General features: G+C 44.3%; 1 protein-coding gene across 3 annotated transcripts in view; it reads right to left on the bottom strand.

Annotated features, from left to right (window-relative positions):
- Positions 1-20,510, bottom strand: part of SMC6 (structural maintenance of chromosomes 6) — a 918,345-nt gene that overhangs the window by 256,219 nt on the left and 641,616 nt on the right. For all 3 annotated transcript variants that reach the window (XM_085610645.1, XM_085610644.1, XM_085610643.1), the window contains exons 21-22: positions 9,247-9,384; positions 3,835-3,980 (exon numbers count right to left, since the gene is read on the bottom strand). In XM_085610645.1, the coding sequence (XP_085466771.1) occupies positions 3,835-3,980; positions 9,247-9,384 (284 nt within the window). The remainder of the gene's footprint in view (positions 1-3,834; positions 3,981-9,246; positions 9,385-20,510) is intronic.

The following is a 20,510-nucleotide window of genomic DNA, read 5'->3' as shown; positions in this document are numbered from 1 at the left end:
CTGCTGCGGCAGGGCCCGACTTGGTACCCAAAGCAGTCCTGGCAATTTTCTAGGACCAGTCCCCCGCAAACTTCTAATACTAGAGCTATTTCTTTTATAGGAAAAAAGATCGTGAAGATTAATAATTTCCCCTATTTGAGATTTACCTTTCACTCCAACAGTCCATGGAACCCCTGTTTTTCAAACAGATCCCTTCGATTTACCCACTCTATCAGGCCCTTTTTGATATGACAAGGAAAATTTGGAGAAAAATATTTTTATCAATCCTTGAAATTTATAAACAAATATCTGCCGCCCTGACCTATGGAGCTGCCGTATAGGGTTAGTGCAACTGCTACAAGTGACAGCAATCGTTTCTGCAAATGATTGCTAGGTCTACCTCAATCAAGCCCCCAATTAACTTCATCCATGAGGACTTATCTAGATGGCCAAACCAAACGGGCCAGTTGCTCCTTTGGATTTCCTTATGTGGAAATCAGCATGGTAGCTTCAATCTCGCAGTCACTGCTGTTGTTTAGCATGTGACCATGGGTGTAAAATTCCTTAGCTGCAGTATATTGAGAACTTAACTAAAGCCATTTGCTGAGCAGACTGTTATCAGTCCGCTCAACTAATTGTCAAGGTGGATGCCTTAGGGGCAGAAAACCTATGTATGATGTTCTCCAATGCTAACATGGAGGGTGAGGAGATGGAGGAAACTACCATGCAAGATCATGCCATCATCATAAAATGTTGGGAAAAATTTGCTTCTGACCAGATATCACCTGGGCACGATTAGTAGCTTTGCTTCCCACTAGGTCAGTTTGATTGAGCATCTACTTTAATTTGCCCGTGTGACAAAATCTCCCCTCAGACATTATTTCATATAGGGTTTTCTTGTAAAATTTTATGAATCTATTAAACAGCGATATCTTCTTCCTGTTCTTAAAGTATGTGGGTTTTTAAGTATAAACCTGTCCTCTCGAATCGACTTTCCCTCCTTATGGAGCAGATTATTTCAGCTGTTCTATCGGGATTTGTCCCCCACCTTTCCCTGAATCAACGCACGTTTTTCAGTCCTCAATCGAATTCCCCCTGACGTCCCTGCGGCCACAGCTTTACTTGATGCCAAAATGGCCTTCGATTCACTGGAATGGCCTTTTTTGCATGCTACGCTATGTACGCAACGTACCGGTCCCAGGAGGCTTGTTTCCATTCCAGAGAGGACCTGGCTTGGCAGTTCGGGCTGGACTGTTCTAATGAGTAACAGGGTCAAGACTGATTTGCGTATGGCAGGGTCCAAACTGGTGTGGTGTAGTGAGCAAAAAAACAATGGATTTAACCCAGATCTGTTGACTGGGGGTGAATGTTTGATTCATTCAGCATTCCGTCCATCATTTGATGCTGCAGCACGATATGTACACTGGGCATGCCATGTAATTTTATCTTTTTGATCATGTTACTATGCTCCCAGCCGATGGCCCAGGTTAGAGCCAACAGGTCCCTAACAGCTCCTTTTGCAGTAACAAGAGGTACTAGACAGAGCTGTCTACTGTGCCCCGCCTTTTTCATCATTACAATGGACCCCTTGACCCGACATCTTCAGGAAAAAAACATGTACTGTGAGCTGCAATTTAAATCTGGAATTTTCTTCTCTTCTTATATGCCGATGACATTCAGCTATTTGTATGTCATCTATCTGATAAGCTCCTGTCTATTCCCAGCGAAATTACCCGCTTTGATATTAATTGGTCCAAATCTGACTTGTTTCCTCTCACTGACTCCACTACCCCCTTACACATTGAGTTCCCCTTAACCTGGTGTCCAGGACCCATACGATATTTGGGAGTCATGCTTCACCCGGACAATCATATCATAGATAAATGAACCTCTCAAATACTCCCTCTTGCCATGCCCAGCAGCACTACTAAAATAAAGATGGTCATTCTTCCCCGCTTTTTGTATTTATTTCTTAATATACCCATCCCGGTGCCAACTCGTTCTTTGCCACACTGCGAAGTCTTCTTTTGAAACTCATCTGGGCTGGTCGGCTCCCTCGTATTAGTTAGGCAACATTAGTATTAGCGTGGGGGCGAGGGGGTTGGCATTCCCCACTTGCAATTCTACTATTTGGCGGCACAATGCCAATACATCCACCACTGGTTTCATCTTGATGCCTGTATATCGTACACGAAGCCGGACATCAACCTGGCTGCCCCAAACCCTCTGGCCTCCCTCCTCACCTCTGATTTCCCACTAGACCTCATGGACATTCAACCACTCTCCACTACAAACTGGGTATGGAAGAAGCTCTTACGACTTCTTGGAGGTACCCTCCTCTATTTGCCATTGTTACAATTAGAGTCCAACCCCTGGCTGCCAATTTCTGGTGAATTACTAATACAGCGCACTCTCACACAACATGCACTTCACACCTTTGGCAACCTGTTGCCTGCAGGTCACATGATAAACATAACTGGTGAGGACCGACTCCCCGCGGCAACTCAGATGGACCGTTTTATTATGAGGCGCATCAGATTGCACTTCGAACCATCATACCGATCTATCCTCTAGCCCACACTAACTTCTCTCCTTTGACCTCCTTGATTGCCGACGATGGTGGGCGACGATTGATTTCCAAAGTTTATCACACCTGCGCTGCCCTCCTTGCCTCATGTGATGAGTTGCTCTGCCGCTCCAGGGAGGCTGATTTCGAGCACTCACTCACTGACAAAGTGTGGTTGGCTTGCTGGGCACAAACGCATCTTGTCTCACCCAATAATCATCACAAACTTCTGTACTACACATTTCTGCACAGAATGTACGTCACACCCAGCTTCTTGGCACGCCTCGACCCCCCCAAAATCCTCTGCCTGTCCTAGGTGCCACAGCCTGGTGGCTGACTTCGACCATTTTTCCTGGAAATGCACCCACATTGCCTCCTATTGCCAGGCCATATATGACAGATGTTGTTCTCACCCCTGATCCTTTGGTAGCACTGCTGGGATATGGGCAAGACATTCCTATGACCGTGCGGCATTTTCCCACCATTGCACTACTGTTGGCAAAAACGTGAAATCGCTCTACATTGGGGCACTAGACACTCTACCACCACCAAGGCTCGGCTCGACAGCCTGGTCTTTTGTGACACCATCAGTGAATGTATGCCACACTCCAACCCCCCCATCTCATGCCCGAAGAACTTTGGCAGGCTCTCCGTAGCTATCTTTTGGCTGCAGGACGTCATAGTCAATCCCTAGGGTCGCCTCCCTCCCATTTCACTACACCTATTACTTTCCCCACATGAAGACCCCTTTGCACTGCTTATTGATACTGTAACCCTCATTTTCCTGCCGTTCAGTTGTACCTCTAACTGAGATATGCCCTTCTTGGTTTTATGATATGAATCGCTGTACTAAATCAAACCAGTATTGTGTTGTTTATATATGCACCTTTTTTCTATTAACTACTCTACACAAGGTCACTGATGGTATGTTCCTCACTCAAAAATCAATAAATAAAGCATTAAAAAAATGCAGTTGTCCTGCTCTCCTACACGAGGCAAAATCTATTTGATGATTTGATGCCAGGTATGGAATTAGGCTTTAGTGAATGCTCAATGTTTTAAATCTCCCTCACAGATCAGTCTGTGCATGACAATAATGGTATTCTGCTATTTAAAAATTAAATAACCATTTTCAATTCCAATTTGCAAGTGTATTTCATAAATGTCTATGTATCATACATTAAACAGCCATCTAAAACCCAAGAAGAATCCGCACATGCTACATATTTCCCGGTAGAAAACTTATTTTCCTACAGTTAAACTTGCTACAAAAAGACCTACAAAAGTACCTTATAATTTCTTCTCTATTTCCATGTCGATCCCGCTCTGAATTGATCTTGTCCCTTAGGCGATTAATTTCCGTGTCAAGGCTCTTTGCAGTTCGGTGGACGTCCAGCTGTTCGGGGTAGATTTGCATGGCTTGTGCAATCTTTTCCTAAAAACAAAAAACAAAAAACAAAGACAAAATTACTTACTTTCGGTAATGCCTTATCTGATAGAGAGACAATCTAGCCACAGCTTCCTTAGAAGTATCCCGAGGCGTCAGACTGGATCCAGATATTTTTTTTTTAGCTGTACCCCTATTGTGTCAGTAGGTGGCATCATTCGGCTCTGCACAGTGGGCAGCGCCAGAAGTGACGTGCACTGTGCCTATATATGCTCCACCCCAGTGTGCTGATATTAATTTTTCGCAACTTTCCACGCCAGGGGCACAGAGTCACAAAGAACACTGACCACTCGTGTAGAAAACTAGGGTCCTAAAAGAGGAAAGATCTGTCCCTAGAAATTCGGTAGCAGAGTAGGGAGGATGGGTGGGTCGGTAAGGAATATGCGGCTACCACATAAGGAGTTACCAAACATTCCTTACCTTAGAATAGATAATCAACCAATACCTCCCAGGAGGTAGGTCTGCAAAAAAAACATTCATACCAAAAAGTACTGCAGGACAGATTGGGCAAAGTGCCTGTCCAATGGACCGGATTGTCCAGGCAGCAGTGTTTGGTGAACGTGAGCAGCAAGACCCACGTTGCTGCATGGCCTTCCATTTCTTGGCCCCATGAAGAGTTGGTCATCCACCCAGAACGGTTTTGTGCGATCAAGGTAGAATGACCATGCTCTTTTAAGGTCCAGTGTTGCAGGGATTATGCCCTAAAACAGAACTATGGGTAGGATTATGGGACCTTAGTGCATAGGGACTGAGTCATCCTACCACCTTAGTACCCATGAGCCCAGGACTAACTAGCTATAGTGTCTCACTTGCTCTGCTACTCACTCAGAGAAACAAATGATTATACAGAACACTCCTAGATCTCTCAGGAATCGCGGTAACAAGACACACCCTTTCGCTTGCACTCTTGTACTTAACCACAATAAGGTCTGACAGAGAAACTAAACTGTTTAAAATATTTATTTTAATTTACGTGCCCCAACATGCAGTAAACGTGCCACAACAAGCTGAAAAATGCATAGTACAAATACCGTCAGCATAGTAGCTAGTCCATATATCATGGAGTGATCACGAAAAGACAATAGAGCCCAACCTCCTTCCCCTTGCTAATAGGCAGTATTAGTATATATTAGAAGATCTCTGGGCTTTGTCAGCAGACCCCATACCTTAGCCTACAGAGAGCAGATCTACATCACAGATGCTGTCTCGCCCTTCTCCCTGGAAAAGTCCCTCTCCAAGTGTATCCCAATAAGACCAACGTACGATTTCCAAACAACAGCTGCATTGGTATGTTTTGTCTAGTTGCTATGGCCTGACCAGAACAGAATAACTAGGGGCATTGTTCATCGACCTTGCTTACAATGTTCGGACTAAATCCCAGGAACTGGCAGAGAATTCACAAAGCAGACAATTCTTATGTGAAAAGTACGAACAAAGTCTTTGCAAAAATAAGGCCAAGTAGTAACGTGCGCAAAGCCGCGTAGTGGCTGCAGAGCTCATGCTAACTTAGTGAAGACAGCAATGTCCCCAGGGGCAATGTGATAACCGTCCCTTGGCCAGGTCAGTAGCTCTTAGGTAAACTAAACTCAAAGGTAAGCAGAGCCGAAGCGGGTTGTTTAAAGGCCAATTCGAGGAAAAAAAATAAAATTTAAAAAAACGTACATATTTATATACAGTATAAAAGGCCTTTACAATGTTTCCTAGAGTTCATCTACTGAGGCTCCTCGGAATCAAAAACATTACGTGCACAGTGGAATGCCATTTGCTCCATTGTAAAGAGGTATGCCATCCAATTAAGCAAGTCGAACAAGCAGACATGCTCCACATAACCAGAAGCAGACAGGAGCATTTCAGGGCGACCAGCGTTAACTTCGATGAAACTTTGATGCAAGAGGCGCTGTGCACAAGCACAGGTACTCAAGTCTGCTGTTGGTCCACGTGTAGGATCATACACAAAGGGTCCAACCACAAAACAGTCCTGGTCATGGGCCATCAACAAATCCATCCACAGTTCATAATCCAGGGCAGCGTGTGATGTATTGGAGAGGCAGATATGCAGGGCCCATTCAAAGGGGCACCGAGGCAGTAGAACACCGGTTGCACGCAATTGAAGTAGGCGTAGCAGAAGGTAAGCCTATAGCCGATGCTAAGAGCTGACAATGGCATTAAACCAAAATGTTGCTGCATCTATTCACGGTACAGCCGCAATTGGTCTCGACTGGGCAGAACCACAGGTCGGGCAGCCATTACGGAGTTGTAAAAGAAGTACAAGTACTCCGCAAACCAGTAGAAAGGGAACCCCTACGAAGGCACTTGAAAAAAAATAGAATGAATAAATGCTGGGATTACTCCAAAAATAGTCGGAAATAAAGAGACAAGGCCGGATCCCACAAGTTTAAAATAAATGGGACAGGCCCTCACGGTATCAGATGCATTAAATGTTTGGTAAATGAATTCTCCAAAAGGCAGTGGGAGATTCGTGTTCAACAGTGACTGAATTTCACGTGATGTCCTCGCCACCTGCAATTCGAAGGTCTCAGGAGCTGATGTGAGAGCGACTTGTTGAAACAAGCTTGCAATTGTAAAAAACGACTTTGGGTGCTTTTGATTACCAGGACATGTAAAACTTAAACCCACACATTCTACGTTCTGAATACAATGCACCCTGCCCTATGAGCCTTTAGGGTCTACCTCAAGGGTGACTTGTATGTATCAAAAATAAATGTTTAGGCTTGATAAAAGGTTCATTTTGCCAGATAGAAAGGGTAGTTCCTTACTGCACTTGTGGCTGCAGTGGTAGGACTGAGACATGTTTAAAAAAGGCTACTTGAGTGGGTGGGACAATGAATGCTGCAGGCCCAATAGTAGCATTTAATTTACAAGCCCTGGGTACATGTGGCGCTACTTTACTGTGGACTTAGAAGTAAAATAAATGGGCCAATAAGATGTAAGATTGCAATAAGGACATTTGTCTTAACCTCAATATATGGCAGTTTTAGGTCCAAGACTTCAGCTGCTTTGCTAATTAACTCTGTAAATTATGCACTCTCTTCTATTGGAGGTCCAACTGGCGAGTTCAACCATGTATCAGGGAAAGTATCAAGCTTCCTGGCCTTTTGTAAGTCGATGTAAAAATTATCATCATAATTAGGGGCTAAATCATTCTCATCCATACCATCATCATGTTCTGGGTGCTGGCAAGCTATGGTTAGAATCGGAGCTAAAAAAATAAGTGAGTCTCTGATGGAACGTCCGCTTTAGTAGGGGTATAGGATTAGAATCAGGCTATAAGGGGACCCGTTGTGCTTTAGCAATTACATAGCATCCCATCTGTTGGGATCATGCTGAAGTTGGTTCAGGGTCAGACATAGGATACAGCACTAGATCCTCCCACTGCACCAGCATTTTCGGTACGTTGTCGGCACAGAAGGGACCGATGCAGCTCGTGGAGCCAGGCTGGAAGTCTGCTCTGGAACCAGAATGGAGCCCGGAATGGATTCAAGGGAGTCAGACAGTACAGAGGACAGATCCACCAATGATAATTTGACTGAAGTTCCCTGCAGAACCTTGGGCCAGATGTGTGCCAAATACCTGCAACATGGTCTACTTTAAGGTTTCTATCCGCATGTGGTGTCAACAATAGCCCAAGAAATTCACACCGAGACCAACTGAAGAAGGGATCTCGAGGGTAACTGACCGATGTAGTGATGTTGATGCACCATCTCTTTAGATAGAGAGTGGTGGGATGGGGTTGAGTCCCGCTTCATTTACTTGTGTTTATTATTTGAACTTACCAGAAGTTTTCAACCGCAAAGTTGACCACTTGCAGGAGTGACCTCAGAAGTTTTAGCGCATCTGGACCCTTAACTCAGAGCAGAAGAACTACCTACTTCTTGTGTTTGGCAACATACGTGTTTGTTTCTCGGTCTCAGATTGCCTTCGAGTTTTGCTACTCGCCTAAACACCAGATACACACCCCATGCTGGTCCATGACCAACATCGGTGTTCTAAAGTCACAGCATGATTTGAAACTTGAAGAACACATCATTCCATAACATACTGGAATTTTTCCTGTTTTAGGAATTGTTGGAAGGCCAATGCAATTGGGAGCTGAACTCCGGATCTACATCAGATGGCACAGAAAGAGATGAACTGACATCAGAAAGCAGGGGTGGTGCTTATATGCGTCTTCAATCAATCACTCCCGGGTGGTAAGGAGTCAAGGCGGAGCCACATAGTGCTACCTAGTGGCACATGGGAGCATTGTAAGTGGAAGCTTTCTGAATCCAGTCTGGCATGTGCAGAGTGTTCTAAGGTGAGGAATCAGCTGTTAGAATTATCCATCAGAAACAGTTTTTAGCAACACGAATATCACTAATGCGGTACTAAAGTTAATGAGGTGGTTTACCTGAGAGTGTTTAACAACCTTTCCATAGGACCTTTTAATAAAATAAAAGGTTTATTTACTTTTACTAAGTCCAATGCCAACAGGAAAAACACCTGTAGGTTCTGAACAGCAATGTTGCTTGGCATACACTGCATGTTCTAGAAGTTGATAACTAGTAAACAAAGATGTGTCAACTATAAACTGGGATAAGCTGCAACAAATGTAATATCCAAAGCAGCTAGTGGGCATGTGAGTGACTGAATACATGGACGGACTGAACTAACACATCGACTAGCATAGAGTATGTATACAAACCACAGTGCATCATGGCTCATTCTAATTTCTACAGCTATTAACTGAACCTTCCCGAAAGTGTTTAAGATGTCTACCAAACAGCACATCATAAGGCCTGAAAGTCAATAAGTGGCCTGAATACTAGACAGATGAAATGGTGGTCAAGTGAACCAACCATGGATGTTACTTTCTAATTTCAAAGTGGTACAATCTTTATCAGTTAAACATTACATTTCTAGCGCCAAACTCAACACTCTTGTTTCCAGGATTACTGTTTCTTCAAATAGGTAAGTGTATTCTGACACAATGCAATTATTTGATATGCTTATAGAGGTCAAGTACAATTACCATTTGGTTGCAAATAATTCTCATTGTTTCTTCCTTCCTTAAATTATATTAAACATAGGAGTTTGTGTGCTTTTCTTGAAAAACATGGATATTTTATTTGTTAAACACAAATACAATGATTTTAATAGTGTTTTATGTGACATTTAGCTGCAGTTTAAAAGTTAAAAAAGGCACAAAAGCAACCATATCTCGAAAAAGCCAGTAACTGTATTAGTCATGAAATACCTGCAACTGTTTTTCCTTTATGGCAAGTTCTTCCTTCCGCTTCTTTATACCGTCCAAATGTTCCTTCTGCTTTTCTTCATAATGCTTTTTATGGCGTTTACAGTTATCAACTTCCCGGTCTACTTTATCAAGTTCATCCTATGTGGTAAAAAGAATAAACATCAGCTTGTGATTTTAAAACAATCATAAACATGAAAGAAAATACTGACTCACAAACAAATCACGAAGGGATGACAGTAGGTTTTTCATAAATATGGACACCTGCAATGGAGGCTCTGCCTTGTTTGTCAACTAACATCTCTTTTCAGATCTACCTGATCAGAAAAAGACTGCTAAAGGATATGAATCACAGCATCATTATTTATATTTCATAATAAATATAACAAGAACATCTTATCCTGATGCCCTGAAACGTAATCAATGTGTACAGGTCTACTTGATTTCTTTCAGTACAAATCTGTGAAAATTCATCTCCAGAATACCAGAGCAACCGCTACCGTTCAACTTCATCACCTTGTAAAAGAACAACTTAATTACCTTCAGTAATGATCTTCCTGGTGGATACTCTAACCACAGACTCCTCACCTTGCGCATATATCCTTGGGTGTCAGCCAAGATCTGGAAAGTTTGGAACACTACTCCTGGGTGCCGGCAGGTGGCATCACCAATCTGCGTGGATGTCAGTTGCTCTCTTAGGCTGCCATGCACTCAGATACAGAGCCCATCAGTAGATTGGCAAGAACTGGAGTCAAATTTTAGGGTGGACATTTTTAGATGAAAAACAGATAGACTAGAGGGTTGGTGAGGAATCTGCAGTTAGATAAAGTGTCCACCAGAAAGATTGCTACGAAAGGTCAGTAACTTGTTCTTCCACCTCTAACATCAGATTCCTCTTCTTGTGAATAGATACCATAGCAGTACCTCCCAAGGTTGAGGGTCTGTGAACTGGCTAAGATCAAAATGTCCGGTAGGAACGAGCAGCAAAAATGCCAGTCTCAACAGATCCAACGGTCAAAGAAGTAGTACTTTGTGAAAAGCGCCTATAAAGAGACTCTTAAGAAATTCCACAAACTTCTAAGATGTAGAAGGAGGAACATCTTGCCAGATGTACTGAGGGTGCCGAAAATTATTTTAAAGAAATGTTTAGGATCGATAAATCTTTTACTAAACCTATAGCGTTGGATCAGAATTTCCACCCCTCCCAAGCCCTGTGCTCTAATTTGTCAGAATTTATTTAGGATAAAATACGTAAATTGTATTCTTCATTCACGCCAGTGGCAGAGTCCCTAAGAATCAAGGACCATAAAGTCCCTCATAATGGTCCGCATGTGTTCTCAGAATTTCTCCCTGCAACAGTAGAGGAAACACTAGTCGATCTCATGAAAATGTACATCGGGTTCCCAGGGAGATCCCCGTCATGCTTGATCATTCAGATCTTTGGCCTCCCAGCTTAATCCCATTCTTAACCAAATCTGGAATGCGTCTTTGAAGACAGGAATTTTCCAGCCTCATGGAAACAGGCCTATCTGTTATCACTGCTAAAGAAACTCAATGCTGACCCCCAAAGTACTTAGCAACTTTAGACCGATTTCCCTTTTATCTGCACCAGTTCAAATTCTAGAGAAACTGGCTCAGTATCAACTAGCTGCCAATGGACTCATTCACGACTCCCAGTCCGGCTTCCGGTCGGGTTATAGCAAAGAGACAGCATTGGTAGAAGTAGCCGATTCGGTGAGAATGTCAGTGGATGTCAGCTCTGCTGCAATGCTTGTGCTGCTGGACCATTCAGCGGCCTTCGAGACGGTATATCATTCTATCTGGTGATTAAAATATTATGCCATACAGGGATTGGCTCTTGAGTGGATCAGGTCTTTCCTTGAAGACTGTGGTCAACAGGTTTTCCTGTGCCCTTTCTCATCGCCAGTCAAACAACTTACATGCGGAGTGCCCGAGGACTCTGCCTTAAGCTGGTGGTTGTTTAATATCTACCTTGCCCCGCTGGCGGCTCTCATTTCCATGTGAGGGGTGAAGGTAGTGTCTAATGCAGATGACACTCAGCTGGTGTTTTCAATTAAAGAACATTCCTCTTCAGCCTTCTATAAATTTAAGGAATGCCTGAAGGACATTGCCGGATGGATGAACGAAAATTGCTTGAAGCTTAATGCAGACAAAACTGAGGTCTTGTTTTTCAATCAAGTATCTCCTCCTCCGTCGTACTTTTGGTGGCCTGGGGAGCTGGACCCACCGCTCACACCGAATGACTCATTTAAAAATCTTGGAGTGTGGTGGGAGAAGGACCTCACACTCACGGAACAAGTCCGGCATATTTCCGTGGCCTGTTTTGGGAAAATGAGAACTATCAGGAAAGTTCTACATTTCCTGAGAGAAGAGTGCCACAGGATCACGGTCCATGCATTGGTTACCTCCCAGCTAGATTATGCCAACCTACGGTTGCCTGGCTATTTAACCCACAGGCTTCAGTCAGTGCAGAATGCGGCTGCTAGGCTAATCCGTAAAGTCCCTTTCCGCCAACACATTTCTCCTTGCTTGAGAGAGCTTCATTGGCTCCCTGTGGCCAGGAGGATTGAGTTTAAGACACTAACCCTTGCTTTTCGAGCCTTCCATGACAAAGGCCCAGGCTATCTCAGGTCAAGGCTTAGCCAATATCATCAGGAGCAGACCTTGAGATCTATCAGCAGCGTCTCCTCAATATCCCTTGTTTTGGAAAAATGCAACAATGAGGCAGGTCCTTCACAGTAAGAACTGCCTAACTTTGGAATGTCTTGCCCGGCAACCTGCATATGTTAGATAAGGAACAGGATTTTAGAAAGGCTTTAAAAACGTGGCTCTTTAGGCAGGTCGTGTAGTAGTTGGAGCTTCTCAGTCTTTCTAGTCCGGTTCTATTTCAGCGCCGGGACACCTCGAATGAGGTAGCTGTGCGCTATGTAAGTGGTCGTTGATTTATTGATTGAACATGTGCACCGACGCTCACATAGCAATCTGAACAAGTCCAAGACAGGAACTCCACGTTGTGATGCAGTGGTAGCAGCTTTGGCTCTAGTGGAATAAGCCAGAAAGTCTTAAGGGGAGGCAACTTATTATTATTAATTTGAATTTATAGAGCACAGAGCTACCCGGAGGTTTCCCGGCGCCAACGGACGCACGCAGGAGGTGAAGCTGCTCTATTGATTGAATAGCCAAGTTTTCAGATCTTTACGGAATTTGTGGAAGATCGTTTCATGCCGGAGTTGTGAGGGGAGAGTTCCACAGTGCGGGAGCTAGGCAGGCAAAGGATTTACCGCCCATGCGTACGTGTTTGATCCGGGGGACTCGGAACTTAGCCTGGGACGATGATCGAAGAAGGTGCGTAGGAAGGTAAGGGTGAACTAGGGACTTAAGGTACTGTGGCGCCGTCCCAGATTTTATCCTATGCATATAGCAAAGGGATTTAAATTTTGTACGATTTTCCACCCTGAGCCAGTGGAGTTCGCGCAGGGTGCCTGAGATGGATGCAAATCTGGGTAATTGGCACAATAACCTAGCAGCAGAATTTTGGACGACTTGCAGCTTACGGATCACTTCCTTGATGGCACCTAAGTAAAGTACATTGCCATAATACAATCTGGATACAATTAAGGCCTGTATGACAGTTCTTTGTGTGGGCTTTGGCAACATCCACAGTATTTTTTTCAGCCATCTTAATATGGTGAAGCAGAACGAAGCGACCTTGACTGCTTGTTGCTTCATAGAGAGTTGGTCGTCAATGACTATACCAAGATTACGCACTGATTGGGATGGTTTAGGGAGGTCATCCATATGAGGCGGACAATGTTGGGGACCCCAAAGGTCTTTGTTTCTGCCGAGGATAAGAACCTCAGTTTTCCCGCCGTTAAGTTTTAATCGATTGGCGAGCATCCATCCAGCTATCTTTTGTAGACCTATATGGAGCGATGACACATTAGAGGTCTCCTTAGTGGACAAGGAGAAGATAAGCTGGGTATCATCTGCATATGAGAAGATGCTCAACCCAGCTTCCTCAGCAATTGTGGCCAGAGGGCTAACATACATGTTGAAGAGCAGCGGGCTAAGTATGGATCCCTGCGGTACTCCATACGGGGAGTCATGGACCTTAGAGCTAGCAGAAGGAGAAAAGACCTGGAAAGTCCTATCCGACAGAAAACTGGACAGCCATTTGAGTGCCGTTCCGACAATGCCTCAGGAATATAAAGTTTGTAAGAGGGAAATATGGGATACAGTGTCGAAAGAGGCACTCAAGTCCAGCAGTATGAGTGCCATCATTTCTCCCATATCCAGGCGCTTGTGTAGGGTTTCTGTGACGCCCAGGAGTGTGGTTTCTGTGGAGAAGCCGGCTCTAACGCCTGATTGTGAAGGATGGAGGATTTTTGTGAGTCAGCAAACTGAGACAACTGCTGGTTGACATGTTTCTCCAGAATGTTAGAGAAGGCTGGGAGTAGGGAAATGGGGCAGAAATTAGACGGTTCCGCTGAATCCGCATTCACTTTTTTCAGTAGGGGTAGTACCATGGCGTGTTTCCACGCCGCTGGTACTATTGCTTCTCGTAGTGATTAATTAAGCAGTTCCATGATAACATTAAGTAACGGGAGTTCTAATTTTTGAAGAATGGGGATGGGAAGTGGGTCTTTGGGGGAGCCAGATCTAAGACCGGCAAGAATGCGATTAAAGGATGCAATATCTAAGGGCTGCCATCTGTCCAGCTGGACTGTGTCATAGGAGAAAAGGTACTGCTAAATGAGGGTTCAATGGGCGTTACAAGCGGTTCTAGATTTGTAAGCAAATTATTAAATTCTGTATCGATTTTTTTCAATTTTTTCAACGAAATACTCCGCTAGGTTTTCGCATTGTGATGTATTAAGTTCAGGAGGCGTGGGTTGGCAGGATGCTCCTGACAACTCCTTTACAACTTTAAATAGGGCTTTAGGATTGTTGTTAGCTAGAGTGATGGTGTGATTAGCATGCTCCGCACGCGCAGTTTTACATAGATCATGGTAATTCTTTTTTGCCCGTTTACATGTGAGTTTTGACTCTGGTGCATAGTCCTTTCTCCAACGTCTTTCGAGAGCTTTACATGTGGTTTTAACTATTTTTAATTTGTCAGAGAACCATGGGGCAGGTGGGCGATGATTGCTCATCTTTTTGTTGGACATTGGTAGACATGCATCAACTGAGGCCATTAACCATGTAGGAATATTTTCCGCCTCCACAATCTTTGTTGGGGGGGGGGGGGGAAGCAGGGATATTGTTTAGAAGATATCGATTGAATTGATCAAAATCTAACTTTTTCCAATTTCCGAAACCCGCTTTGGAAGGAAAGGAAGAGGAGTTTTTGCCCTGCATTTCCAGTTTTACCCTAAAGTCGACCAGGAAGTGATCTGACCAAGTGATAGGGAGGGCTGTCTGGCATGTGATGTTAGATAAATTAGAAAAAATGGGGTCGAGTAAATGTCTTGCCTGGTGAGTGGGCCCAGAATTGTGAAGTAATACATTCATGGCTGCTAAATCAGCAGTCAGGGTGGAGCTGATAGTGCACATGGGGTTATTAAAATGGATATTTAAATCTCCTAAAATGGTGAAGTTCGTAGCTTCCATTAGCAGGGAAGAAATGAACTCTGGGAGTAACGATGCCCAAGGTCCCGCAGGACCCGGAGGTCGATAAATTAAGATCCCAGAGAAACTAAATTGGGAAGTGAGCGACAGTTTAAATGAGCTGGCTTCGCAACCTATGTAGGATAAATCCTCCCATTTACATGTCTAAGTGCTTTTAAAAATAAGTGCAATTCCTCCTCCGGTTTAATTGATACGGTCTTTCCTAAGGATTGTGTAATTGGGAGGTAGGGCAATTGCCATATCCGGTCCTGAGCTCTCATTTAGCCATGTTTCAGTTAGGAAAACGGCATCGGGCTCTGTGTTTATTAACAGGTCATGTATATCTTCCTTATGTTTGGGGAGGGATCTGCAGTTTAGGCTGAAAAAGGTGAATTCTTCTGAGAGAGTCGTTTTAGATTTCTCAGAAGAAGGCCGCCGTGGATTGGCTTTGAAGGGGCGAACAGTAATATCACTATGTGCCCTCCGTGGTTGAGTAGCAAAGTTGAAGCAACATGAAAGACATTTAGAGGCTTTATTATCTGGGGTTAGGAGTCTACATTTCACTTTAGGCCTGGGGCAAAGGTCTAGTAGTGATTTCCGAGTAGAAGTCTTAATGTTTTTAGGAAGAGAGGTAGGGGTTGTGGCCCCTGGTCCCGGCCGGGCTGGGACGGGTGCAGACGGGCTTGCCTTTGGCGCGCCCGCTGGGTGCGTCCGCTGTGCGAAGTGTGTGCCATAGTGATTTATACTCCTAATCAGGTGACCGGTAACTAGCGACACCCAGCCTCCCCTCACCTCACCTCTAGCCCGGAAGTTACTGAAGCCGCTCCTCCCTCCACAACAATCGGGAAAACCCATGGTGGACCAGAGAGTATGCGGTGCAAAAGGGTGTCCGAGGTGAACAGGTAAGCTTTCAGTGCCCAATATAATATACTTAATGCAGTTTTTAAAGATTCAAGTTAAAAGTTAAAGGTTTAAAATGCGTCGCAAATGATAATTCTTCTAGGCCAATGCATAGAAGATCTTTATGCAAAGAATAATCCATTGGGAGACAATCCGTTATTGCTCTGCCTTGCCCTTCTTTCAACTGGAAACACCTACAAAGTGGATGGTCCATCCAATGGTTTTTGGTGCGATCAATATAAAAGCTTAGTGCCCTCTTACAGTCCGAACTATGAAGTCTTATTTCCTCATTCAGGAAATAAGGTAGAGCACAGAATGTTATACGAGTGATAGTCTGCATGACATAAAATTGAGTGACCACTTCTGGTAGAAAGACTGCTTGTGTCCACTAAACCAACATATCCGGAACAAACCTTGAACGAGAAGGGATGAGAGAAGAAGCCTGCATCTTGCTTACACGTCCAGCCATGTTTATGGTGATGAAAAATACTGTCTTTAGTGTAAGAATGATCAAGGGAAGACTGGGCAGTGGGGAAAAGGAGTGTATAACAAAAAAAGTAACTACTAAATTTCAGTTCCACTGAGGCATCACAACATATTTCAGCAGAAACATGGCAGAATGTTGCAAACCTTTCCAAAATCTCCTCACAACAGGTGATTTAAATAATGAGGGCTAATGCGGCAACCACAAAAAAAGCTGAAAGAGTGGATAAATAACCCTTAATTATACCCCGAGCAAGTCCTTGCTGAGCCAAGGACAAAACAATAAAACTTCAGACAATGTTGCTTGTAATTGGTCAAATTGTCAGGTGCCGCATCAATCCACAAAATTATGCATCGCTGCCAAGAAAATATGAACAACCCAAGGAGCAGGGTAGAAAGAGGTCAACTGCCACCATTCAAACTTCAAGAATGGAGAAGCAAATTGTGCAAACTTGAGGGCGGTAGCCTACCTGCCTCTGTGACAGAAGATCCTCCAAAGAGGCAGCTAGATTGGAAGGCAAATGCTCATGCCTTACAGTTCCAGGTACCACACAATAGTGGCCCAATCCAGTACCACTAAGATGGCTCAAGAGCGATCAATTCTGATCTAATTCAGAACTCGGAGCAGGAGAGGCAGTGGTGGGAAGGCAGGCAGATGAAAGGAGTCTCCATAAGAGAGCTGCCTTGGAAATTACCACGCGCAAAACTGCTGACATTGCGCTTACTCTGCAGTGGTGAAAAGATCGAACCAGGGTAATTTTCATTGCTTTAAGACAGTCTGTGCCACCTCCAGATGCAACTGCCATTTAATCTCTGCTAAACGTTGGCGGCTGAGTTTGTCCACCCTGGTGTTTAGAGATCCCGCCAAGTAGTTTACCACTTGAGAAATTTGTTGGAGGTCCAACTATTTCAAGAGGTCAGGGCGTCCTGTAACAAGTAAAGCTACTTGCCCTCTTTGTTGCCACGTGGCAGTGTTGTCCGTGAGCAACTGCACCAGCCCTCCTCTGATGGTGGTCAGGAAGGCTTACAACACCATGCGAATCCCCCTCAACTCCAACAAACTGATGTGGAGTTGAGTCCCTGCCGAGACCATAGGCCCTGTATCACCACCTTTCCCAGATGATCTCCCCAGTCAATTAGTGATGCGTCCATGACCACTATCAGCTTTCGGTTGGGCAAGGAAAGGGGTTTGCCACTGACCCAATCACAGTCCAGTAGACACAACAGCAGATGTTTTTCTGTTTCCTCCGAAATCTGGATACAATACAAAAGATTCCCCTGAAGCTGTGTCACTGCATAGCCCTCATGGGCCACCTGCAATGGTTGGCCAGCAGGATGCAAGAGGCCAAAACATCAGAATCCTAGCCTGAATGTCATGGACTCTCTGCTCCGGGAGAAAAGCACGAAACAGTACCACATCTGCAATAGCTCCGATGAACAGGAGCTTCTGAGAAGAAGTAATATGGGACTTTGGCACATTGATAGTGAACTCTAATGATGTTAGGAGGTTCATCATTGTTTGGAAGTGGTTCATGACTGCCTCGGGTAGCTCTCCATCAGTAGTCAGTCATTGAGGTAGGAAAAGGCTGGAACCCCAACCTCGATAGGTGTGCTGTAACCACCATCACGTTCATGAACACCCAAAGGGAGCACTGTGAATTGAAAATGCAAAATTGTTGGTGAAATTGTCTGCTGGGAGCAGAAAGACCAAAAAAAACTTGCTGTGCCCCTACTCTTCTTAAACTGTTTAAGTCTGTTTTTTACCAAAAAGGCAAGAATCGTCAAATGGCATGTCCATCACGCATGCTTGAACATCCCCAGAGAGCCCAGTAGACCTCATCCAGGCTTGACGATGAAGTGCCACACTGTTGCCTATTGCTCTACCCAAGCAATCGGTCGTGTGCAAGCCAGAATATATCACTAATTTCGCTGCACAGCACACATCCTGGAAAGCTCGAGTATAGGATGCCTCAAGATCATCTGAACATCTAGTAAAACTTGTGCCACCCAAGGGCCATGAGAGTTGCGACCGAAAAGACAGCTGACATTTACTTACCTCAGAGCATGGCTCACAGAGTAGAAATCCATTTGCCAAATGTCTCTATCCATATTGACTCACAATCAGGTGCAGTAGTTGGAAAGGCAACAAGGTTTTACTTTGTTGATGAATGACAGTGCCACCGCAACCTCTGGTGTTGGATGTTGTTTAACAAACACGGAGATACCTGTGGCAGGACAATGGCTACAAGTGACCTGCCTGATAAATGGTGGACCTGAACATGGCTTAAACTAAATGCCCAAAAGGGTGTCTGTAATGGCAGTAGAGGCTCTGTTGAGGGCTCACCGAGCTTAAGTACCTCAGTTATGACATTAGTCTTGACTTTCACAGTGAGGAGCTGTAGGTCTAAGATTTCTTCTGTCATCCACATAACGACTGCGAAAGAGGCACTTTTCTCGGTAGTAGGACTAGGTGATAATATAAGTCTGGTATGTGGAGAAGTATCCAGACTACTGGCATCTTGCAACATTTCACCCCAGTTATCCTCATCATATTGTGGGTTATAATCATCCCTTCATCAAAACTGTCATTGTCCAAGTCAGGTACGGTAGGTACGGTAAACACAAAGTATTAGATTTGAAGGAATTGCTTGTGCACCAGTAAGGAATGGGTGTGGCCTCGGTCAAGGTGTATTCTGCTTCGAGTCGAATAGCACAATGGCTATAAATACTCCTTCAGCATCAGCGGTGAATGGAAATGTGCTGGGGGGGGGGACTCCAGAACTGAAGTCTGTACTGAAGACGGTACTGAAGCTCATACAGGTTCAAGATATGCACACCGAGCAGAGGGAGGACTCGCCAGTGGAAGTCTAACAGGAGAACCTTGCGAATCTTTGGTGCCCGAAGGTGTGCTAGAGGGAGCCAGTAAAGTGCTAAATATGCACAACATGGCCTCTATGAAGGCATCTATTTGCTGCAACATCGCCGACAAACCCGGAATCTTGGGGTGCTCTTGGACTAAACTCTGAATCAAGTCTGATGGAGATCGGGAGCGAGACAGGGAGCCACGCTTACGCTCTTGTACTCTTGTACCCTCTCTGGGGTCTGAGAGTGATGGTAAGGGGTAGAGGCCCACTTTGACTTCCTATGCTTTTTTTGGACTTACCCGAAGAGTTTGACCGCGAAGATGATCTGCCTTTCGACTTTGACCGGTTGCATTGTAAAGCCTTCTTGTGCTTGTGGTCCAGTATGACCTTTGGGTTCATCTGGGAGAAGTCATCACAAGATCTGGAGTCATGTTCCGACCCCAGGTGCAAAAGACACACTTCATGATGGTCTGTCACGGATATCTGTTTGCAAAAGTCTCTACACGGTTTGAACCCTTTTGTATTACAGGCAGATATGACTCCTTGCACACTGGCAACTCGACATAATTTGTGGTCTTGAGACAAGTTGTATATAAAAAGAAAAGCTTTTTCCTCCCCTGAATCTCAAGACACCCAACAACGCTATTTCGGTTCTGTGGGTTTCTTTTGCATTGGCAGACGGGTACTTTATTGGTTTGAAGTTCACGTTCTGGGAGAACATATCCAAATCTTGCCTAACTGCTGAGAAGGTCTCCCCTCCCTTCATGGTGGTTTCTTTCCCCTGAAAGAAAACCTATCTTTTTGTGTTAGTAAATTATGACCTCCCTGCATTCCGAAACAATTTTAAAACACACTTTTTTTAGACTTCTCTCCACGGTTAACATTCTTCAGCTCACTTTCCCCAACTCCTCAAGTTTTTTTAATTTTATTTTTTAACGTTCCTGGGGCACTTTGTTGCATGCAAGGTGCTCTGCTGCCCTCGTGGCTATGTCTGTGCTAGTGAAGTACTCTAAATAAATTAATAACAAAACAAAAATCTTATCCTGTGGATTCCCAAAAATCCGGCTCCTATGGCTGTGCGATGCCCATCGCAAATTACACATGCAGAGGAAACAAGCATTGGCATAGCCAATAGGTCTCGCCTTTGGGACCTTATAAGTGTTTAGCCATGCACCAAGGATATTGTGCTAGATAACTAAACACTTATAAGGTCCCAAAGGCGAGACCTATTGGCTATGCCAATGCTTGTTGGGTATTGCTGCCCAGATTTCTTTTTTTTTATATAGAATACCAGGAATATAATACAATCTCAGATTACAAAGGAAAACAAAAAACTGGATGTGATCATCAGTCATGGACTTGGGAAGCCTGGAAGCTTGCATGACAGCTACG

This window comes from Triturus cristatus, chromosome 6 (genome assembly GCF_964204655.1).
Source record: "Triturus cristatus chromosome 6, aTriCri1.1, whole genome shotgun sequence".
Classification (NCBI taxonomy): domain Eukaryota; kingdom Metazoa; phylum Chordata; class Amphibia; order Caudata; family Salamandridae; genus Triturus; species Triturus cristatus.
The sequence above is the reverse complement of the archived record's forward strand: the minus strand, read 5'-3'. Positions and strand labels throughout refer to the sequence as shown.